Source organism: Theobroma cacao, chromosome 9, assembly GCF_000208745.1.
Source record: "Theobroma cacao cultivar B97-61/B2 chromosome 9, Criollo_cocoa_genome_V2, whole genome shotgun sequence".
Taxonomy (NCBI): Eukaryota; Viridiplantae; Streptophyta; class Magnoliopsida; order Malvales; family Malvaceae; genus Theobroma; species Theobroma cacao.
The window spans coordinates 16,703,147-16,711,418 of NC_030858.1; the positions used below are offsets into that span (position 1 = coordinate 16,703,147).

The 8,272-nt window shown below is 35.0% G+C and overlaps 1 protein-coding gene across 1 annotated transcript; it reads right to left on the minus strand.

Annotated features, from left to right (window-relative positions):
• Positions 3,169–7,150, minus strand: LOC18589438 (sodium transporter HKT1). Its single transcript, XM_018127077.1, has 3 exons — positions 5,937–7,150; positions 4,606–4,833; positions 3,169–3,517 (listed from the first exon to the last, which is right to left on the minus strand). Exons 1-3 carry the CDS (start codon positions 7,148–7,150, stop codon positions 3,319–3,321), a joined length of 1,641 nt encoding a protein of 546 aa, XP_017982566.1. The 3' UTR covers positions 3,169–3,318.

Below are 8,272 nucleotides of genomic sequence, written 5' to 3' on the forward strand. Positions count from 1 at the left end.
ATACGTGATAAATTACGTGGAGAAATACGTGAAGAAATTAAAAATGCAATGGCGGAAAGCATGAGTGAATTTATGAGACATATGGAAAGCATGATCATGACTAATGCACTTTCAAAACAAGGAAATGCGGGACCTTCAAGCTAACATCTGGACAAGCAAGATCACATTTCATGATATGATGTCAATGATTCACTGCTACACTTAGATACTTTTTAGTGTAGCTGTTTAATAACAATTTTAGCTTTATAATCATATGTGTTGAACTTTTTTTAGATATTGTGTGTTAGGGTAATTTTGAATTGTTTGAATTTGACTTTGAATTTCGGTTTTTAGTATGTGTTTCTTTTATATAATATGAAATTCAAGCGCCGATGTGAATGGATATTTTATTATCGAAATGGAAATTGGTATTTTTTTTAAAAAAGCAATTTTTGGTAATTTTTTTGGGAAATTGGTAATCTAGTAAAATAATTTCCGTTGGAAAAGTATTTCCAACGCAAAATTCCGTTGCAAATACTCTTTTGAATATAAAAGAGTTCTGTTGGAAATGCTTTTCCAACGGAATTGTTTCCAATGGAAAATTCCGTTGGAAACCAATTTCCAACAAAATTGTTTCCAACGGAATTTTCCGTCGAAACTTATTTTCCAATAGAAAATTTCGTTGGAAATTATTTCCAATAGAAATTCAGTCGGGTACCCTACACTGAGCTCATTTTTCCAACAGAATTTTCCATTGAAAATTTTCAATGGATTTTCAACGGAAAGTCTTACCGACGAAATTTTCAACGGAATTTTCCGTTGAAAATGCCTATTTCCAAAGGAATTTAGCCTTTTTCCAATGAAAAATTTCGTTAAAAAAGGCTGATTTTTTTATAGTGTTGTCTTTCGAGAAGAGCTACTACTGTTGGTTTTGTTAAGTGATCAATAAGGCTTCTAGTAGGTGTCAAACCTTTACCTTGAGTTGAACTCCACTGGTCTTGTCCATTTGATATACTTTGAACTTTGTTTATTTTTATAATAAGTGTAATTTTTGAAATTGCCATGGGTGGCTTATACTTGATATTTGAGAAATGTTTTGCTTCCACACTTTGAGCCCGAGATCATGCGAACTAATGTTTTGCAACTTGATATATGTTTATATATATGATTTCATGGTGATGCGTCCCATGAAGTATTTGAACATTGGATTCGATTTATTTGTTTTGAGGCTTGGATTGAGTGGAACTTTCCCATTAAACCCCTATGCCGGTCATGAACCTGAGTTTGGATTGTGACATGATCTCTCTTTCTATTTCAAACTCTTAAATTTATTGTTAGAAAAATCTGTTATCTTATCAACAGTATTTAGTTTGCAAGTTTGGGAAATCCTGCTTCTCAAAAATGAGGCATTATTTTAACTACAACTTATCATGGAATGTGTAAAGGTTGTTGGTGTTGTGCCAGAAAAATAGGTTGAAAATGTATCTCAAGTTTCACTTGCAGAAGAAACAAGAAAACGCTTATGATCTTTTCTCAACCCTACTGCAAGTTATAGGTGTTCTGGTTGTCTTATCGACAAGCTATAAGTGGTATTACTGAGGCCCTGGTTTTCTGGACATTTTTTTATTATTTTGTTCTTAACTTAACAGGTGTTGTTTTGTTGGAACAAGGCACATGTTTGGTGTGAAAGATTGAAGGATCTTATTGGTTTTGATTAAAGAAGATACTTAACTCAAAAAGAAAAAATTTCAAAATGCTAATTCTTAATCTAGGAAGGTGAGAAGGTAAAAAAACTAGCTGAGCAATACATCGAGGTAGCCTAGCAATAGGAAAAAGGCGAAGATAATTATTTCCACTTTCATCTAATTCTTTAAGGAGCTATTTCTTAATTCTTTAGAGCCTTCATCATTTCCGTTGTGTTTTTATTAGTAAATAGTGGATGGTCGAGAGATGCGATCTTACAGAAAGGTGGAATATCCATTGTGTAAATCAAGAATATGACATGAACAAGAACATGCATTATGTAATCAAGAATATGACAAACAAACTTGGTTACTAGGCTTGCCTTGGTTGTATATTTTGCCCCCTATAGTTCTTGAGATTTATATTGAGCAGTTTATGTTTGCCCAACAAAAAAGTTGTCAAGAAAATATAAATTTGTTGCTGAGATTTTCAATATTAAAGGCGATGACATGTGCTATGCATACATTATCAAAGCCAAAAAAAAAAAAAAAACTCAATGATTGCGGGTTTGTCCATCTAGTGGTGATTGTTAGAACATTTTTTTTAATTTTCTTTTTAGGAATTTTGTAGAGATATGTGAAGCAATTGTTTCTTTTGATAGCTACTGGAATGTACTTTTTTTAGAAATGGAAGCTTAGTTTTCAACAAAAAGATGCTCTTACAAGAGAATTTATTTGATGAAAAGGTGTATCTGATGCCTTTCAAAAAACAAAGGTGCATTTGAATTGTATTTTTCGTAATCTCAAGTATGTGAATAAAGTTTATGGTTAAATGAAAGAAATTAAGCTTTTAAATGTAAGGATCTTATTGTCTTTTTAATAAATTTTAATTAAAAGTTCAAGACTGTTACTTTTTATAGGAATAGTAGTAAAACACAAAGATTTATTTTTTCAAAACAATTTAAAAATGTTATGTGAGAAAATATTATACCACAAGAGATTTACGTACACTTTACCTAAACAAATCAATAACTTAAATTTAAAATGATTTACAACTGAATAATTTAAGTGTCAAACCTGAATAACATGAAATGTATTAAAACCTCAAAAGACCGAAATGCAAAAGAAGAAAATGACTTTAATAGCCTAATTACCACCTTTAACGGATTGAGCAATTGGACCCATTTGGACTCGATGATGTGCGGTGGGGCTAGGCCTGCTTGCATTGTATACATGGGGCCAACCATGTCTTATGGTTCAAGCCGATAGCTGCTGCAAGGCATTCCGCATTTATTAAAGATAAACTTTTAAATTTATTCATTTAATTTTCAATAAAAAACATGTACTGGGGATTATTTTGAGTTTTAAAAAATATACTGTCTATATCTACATATTTGTTAGATTTTGATTTCCTTTGCAAAAGAAGCTTGATCATAAGATTAAACTAAAACAGAGATATGAAAGCCACTAGGATATAAGATACTATTTTTGGAGAAGCTTTTCTACACTTTATAATCCTCAAGGTGGCAAAAACTCAAAATACAGCATAAGGATTATTCTTGACCTATATTATACAGTGCCAATTTACATCACAGAAAACATTGAAAACCTGGTGGCTGCACAAGCTTTTTGGACTTCACTTTGGATCCAGCATTAACTAAGAGAGTTTCCAGGCTTTACCACCTTTCATATGGAATTTCTTTAGCCTTCCAAAGAACATTACAACGACGAGGATAAGCTTTCCCATGTTACTCCACCTCCCTACAAATCCAGCCCATGTATCTATGCAGGAGCTTTCAGGTTTCACTTGTCTTTTGCAGCTATAACCAGTTGAGAAACCAACATTCCCGTAAGCGCTGCACAATGAATATATATTATTATTTATTATTTATTATATAGAAAAGATAGTTTGGAATGTACACACCAGAGAGATAACATGGATTTGTCATACTTAACATTTATGTTCATTGTGAGGCAAACTTTTGTGCGATGCCTCTATTGCTAAGGGCTATCATTATGGATCCCGAATGCGGTGAGGCCTCATTTGCACAGTAGTATTAAACAACTTGAATATTATATATTTCATGATTGTTTATTTAATTACTTATTTATTAAATTATATAACACTTTATTTTTATGTATATATTTATTATTAAGCACTAAAATTATAATAAAGAAGAAACGTGAGAGGAAAGTAAAAAATGATGTTATTGTGCAAGGGTATTTCCATCACTGGCCTACAGAAAAGTGTAAAAAAGAAAAAGGCAAAACAAAACTCCAGATGAAATTGGGAAAAAAAAAAAGAAGAAGGGGCTATTGCCTTATTGGACATCCCACTACACTTGCAGTGTGATTGTAGTAGCCTAACTATGCCGCAAAAATAGCATTGCCCAAGGGCAAGGGCTGCGGCACGATGGGCAATTTTTGTGCGAACCGCACCACAATGGGGACCTATTGGCGCTTTAGTTCAATAGGCACCTAATTATTTTTTTATAGCCACATGAAGCTTGGAGGCATTACATAAGAGATTGACAGTGGAAGGCAGGGAAATAGTAGGAATTTTTTATTTTTTCTTGGATAATTTCGTACGTGTCGTTAATTGGTCTTGGGATTGATTGGCTTGTGCACTTTTGGGAAGAAAGTGATATTTGGATTTTGAAAAATAGTTGTGGCTCTTTGGAAATTAGGGAGAACAAAATTGTTTTTGGATTTTTTTATTTTATTTTTTGGAAGGCATTAACTTTGAAGATTTTAAATTAAAAGAAGTTAACTTCTATATAAATAATATTATGCATTATAATTTTGCATTGAAGCATTTATAACTAAATTAGTGTTACGTATTTTTTAATTTTATAGGTAAAGTTTTAACAGTGCGTATTTCTCCCAAATTATTTTGTTTGATTAACAAAGAGAATCTAAAAATAGGTAAGCATAAAGGGCCTACCTTATCACTTCAATGGCGATGCTCAACACATTGAAGTTGAGTGGATCTTCCTTAATCTTTTCCCTTTCGGTGATGCAAATCAGGATGATGAAGATGGCCAAGTATGAGAGCTGAGAGAATAACAGACACTCCAAAATGCTCCTCCCGTGATTTTCACTTGCCTGGCCCTTCCCTGAATTCTTTTCCTGATATGTAGTGGGTAGAAGGGAAGTATATGGAGGGAGATACCTGAAAAAATGCTTTAAATTATATAAATTCTTAACCATATGCATACAACGAATTAAATAAATAAATATATACGTATATGTGTATGCATAAGTGTATCTAAATATTTTTTGTACAGAAACGATGGGGAACCTTCTTGTACACAGTGATTGAGTAGGGGATAGGGCATTTTCCTCGTTGAACTCACTTAGACCGTTTGTTTGTCAGACTGTTAGCATTTTCCTTTTATTTATCAGCACTTCCTGTTTGTGTTGAGATGTATTCTGCAATTCCTTTTTGGCCCTTGTTATGTCTCTATACAATTAGGGGCTTGCTCTATTGTTGTCGCATATCTAGTGATATGTTATCTATGAACTATGAACATTTTTGATTAATTTATCTAATGAATCTTCTTTTGGCTGCAAAAGAAAAGAAAGATTCTGATCAAGATCATTCCGAAATGCAACTTATATCAATGGTGATATGGTGAATCCTGAAAGTGTGAGGATGGAGGATAGAACAGTTGGTAAACACGATTTGTGGGGTCAAACAAGAACCGATTCAATAAACCACTTCAGTACTGATATGTCTAGTCAATTTGCTTTCCACACAATATGCAAGCACCAAATGCTAATTGTGGATCAGGATTTCTGCTATCCGCAGTGTAAATACGATGCAAAAAGCACCAATCATGGAGATGCATCTGGATTAAAATATATTCACCCCACAATCATTACTTTAGAGAACAAAAAATTTGCGGGCTTGGGTAGATTAGACCACTGACGTGACTAAGGGTAGAAACAGTTAGAAAAATATGCTTTCCTGCTAGGATGCCACGCCTGTGCTTGCATGTCAATGTGTGCAGCAAAGCCTACTTGTGCAAAGCCTAGTCAACAAAGTAATCATATATATAGCTAGTGAATCTGGGGAATGAATTTAATGCAGCCGGCACCGTGAGGTTGACGGGGAGTGAGGGACTATGGTTACCTAGCTCCAGTTTTTTTATGCATCTACAGCTTTCTACAAGAAAATATTATAAGCAACCAACCAAATGTGACAGCGATATTTTCTCGTCAAAATTTGCCACATATGAAACGAAAATAGAACAGAGAGGAAGAGAGACTCACATCATAACAACAAAGAGCACCAAGATCGCTGAGGAGATGGTAGAAAGATCAACTATTGATTCACCAGTATGCCTTGAATTTACCACTTCAAACAAAGAGCCTACGAATTTCTGATATGAACTAAGACCATCCATGGCCTCTGAATTCCATTCCATAGAGCAGAATAGAATCAACTGAACTAATATGAAGCCGAATACAGTGGCAGCAAGAAGAGAACAATGAACGCCTGACAGCAAATGGCTATAGCCCATCTCCTTATAATTCTTCAGGATGCACCCGAGCTCCACGCGTTTTGTGATTTTCTCCAAAAGCCATATCAGGACTCGTAAGCAAGCGGGATACAATGTGTTGCCAAGAAGAATTTGTGGAATTAGAAGCAACAGCAAACCTGAATTCTTCTTGAAGATTATCATGTTCTCGTTTGTAGGCACAAAGCCACAGTTTGCAAAAGTAGACACAACAGTGAAAATGGAAAATGTTTTTATCTGAATCGCTTTGGTTTTGAGTATATTTCTTGCGCTTGGAACCAGGCTTACGTACATGGAAACTAAACTAGAACCACCTATATGGACTACTAAGAGATAACCTAATACCACATAGCACAAATACCTACTAGCGCTGTATTGCAGACTGTCAGTCATAGAAGACAGTTTAGTGTCACTTTCTAAGTCAGAATCAGGTTTATCATTCTCTACGGTTGAACAAGAATCCGTACCAAATTCGATTTGATGAGTAATGCTTTTCGAGGTCAAGGAATTGTTGGGGATGCTAAAAAATGTTATATTGTTTTCAGGATGTTGTTTTTTAGGGAACCTGGACCTTGCCAGCAGAAGTCCAAGCATGGAAACAAAGACCTCCCCACCTATTAACATCAAAGTAGTCATAATAATAAGTTGGGTGTTTGAAAAAACCTCCATTTCTACAGTTGACATGCTTGAAACCGTTGCTGCAGACACAGAAGTGAAGAATACATCAATATTCTTAGGCCTAAAAGAGTCGGTTTTTGGCTTTGCTATATTCAGGGCCCCGTAGCCGATTAAAGACAGAACTATGAAATAAGCAAGCTGAACCCAGAAAGGGTTCAGTTTGAGGAGCAAGAAACGAGAAGAGGACGAAATCACACCATGATAGGATTGTTTGAAGCATGCGCCTTTGGTGCGTGAATCGCCACAAAAACTCTCCAATTTCCTACCAAAACAGACGAAGCTCCTCATCTTTACCCTGAGAGAAAGTTGGCTGATAACTTATTGGAGGTTGAGTGTCGTATTTATAGGAGCTCTCACCCAACTTAGTGGGATTTCTCTGTACATGTGCCAATCTATTCAGCTGTGATTTCAACGTGCGCAAATACATCCGTTCACTTCAATCTCTGTAATAATTTCTATCTACAGACAGCATATACCCTATAAGAACTTCAAAAAATTGAATTTCGTGATGGGTCCTTTCTCCCACTCTTCGAATCCTTATCAAAAGGGCTATAGAGACCGCCACTTAATACAGCATGTTATAATTTTGGGGCCAGCAAAGGTGGGTACAAATGGCTTCATAAGTATAACCTGTTATGTCTTCTTAAGATGAACATAGGCTAAAAGCTCTGTTTAGCATATGAAAAATAGAAGCTAACAGAGAGCAAGAGAAAGTAGACTATGATAACAAGGTTGTGTATTGATCTGATTCATTAATGATAAACATAAGGCTTATACACAAAACATGCATGAAGGACACTCGTACAACAGCAACACAAGTGTTAAGCCTAATTTCATGCACCTGAACACGTAAGGAACAAGGGTAACACATAAGCATTTTTCATGACCAGTACAATGAAGCAAACTGATATAACGTACAAAAGCAAGCTTAATTAAGATGCCGTCCACGTGCTAACTACATACAAGTCCTAACTTCATAACACCGATCGTGTCGTTTTTCTTTTCCGTCCAGTTGCCGGGCTATAGCTTCTACTCACAAGAAATGGTTTTGTTGAGCTGAAAACTCCTGTTGGCGGTACAAGTTGGCAATGGCAGTTATTAGAGACATAAAAATATGTTAGCTAGATTCAGATAAACTTAATGTTATCTCAAAATTTGAATGCCATTGTGATATGTGTCAGGTGTTCAAAGGAAAGATAAATATAGTTCTTTGGATTGAACTCACATTCTAGGGTTGTTCTCTTTATTAAGAATTCTCGAACAACATCACAGTTTTTCACTAACATGCATGAAAGTTTTAAGACCTAACTTCCTCCTCTGCCTTGCTACTGTGCTAGCATCTTCAACTCAATTTCCAATCTTTTAGGCTCCATCACATTTATTGACATCAGTAATAATTCCAACCACATA

What these genes read in the sequence shown, in the direction of transcription:
- LOC18589438 (XM_018127077.1), bottom strand. Translation starts at nt 7,150, where the DNA reads ATGAGGAGCTTCGTCTGTTTTGGTAGGAAATTGGAGAGTTTTTGTGGC. An exon ending in GTGCTCTTTGTTGTTATGAT is followed by an intron (nt 4,834 to 5,936) that starts GTGAGTCTCTCT and finishes GCATTTTTTCAG; the next exon opens with GTATCTCCCTCCATATACTT. An exon ending in ATCGCCATTGAAGTGATAAG is followed by an intron (nt 3,518 to 4,605) that starts GTAGGCCCTTTA and finishes TTCATTGTGCAG; the next exon opens with CGCTTACGGGAATGTTGGTT.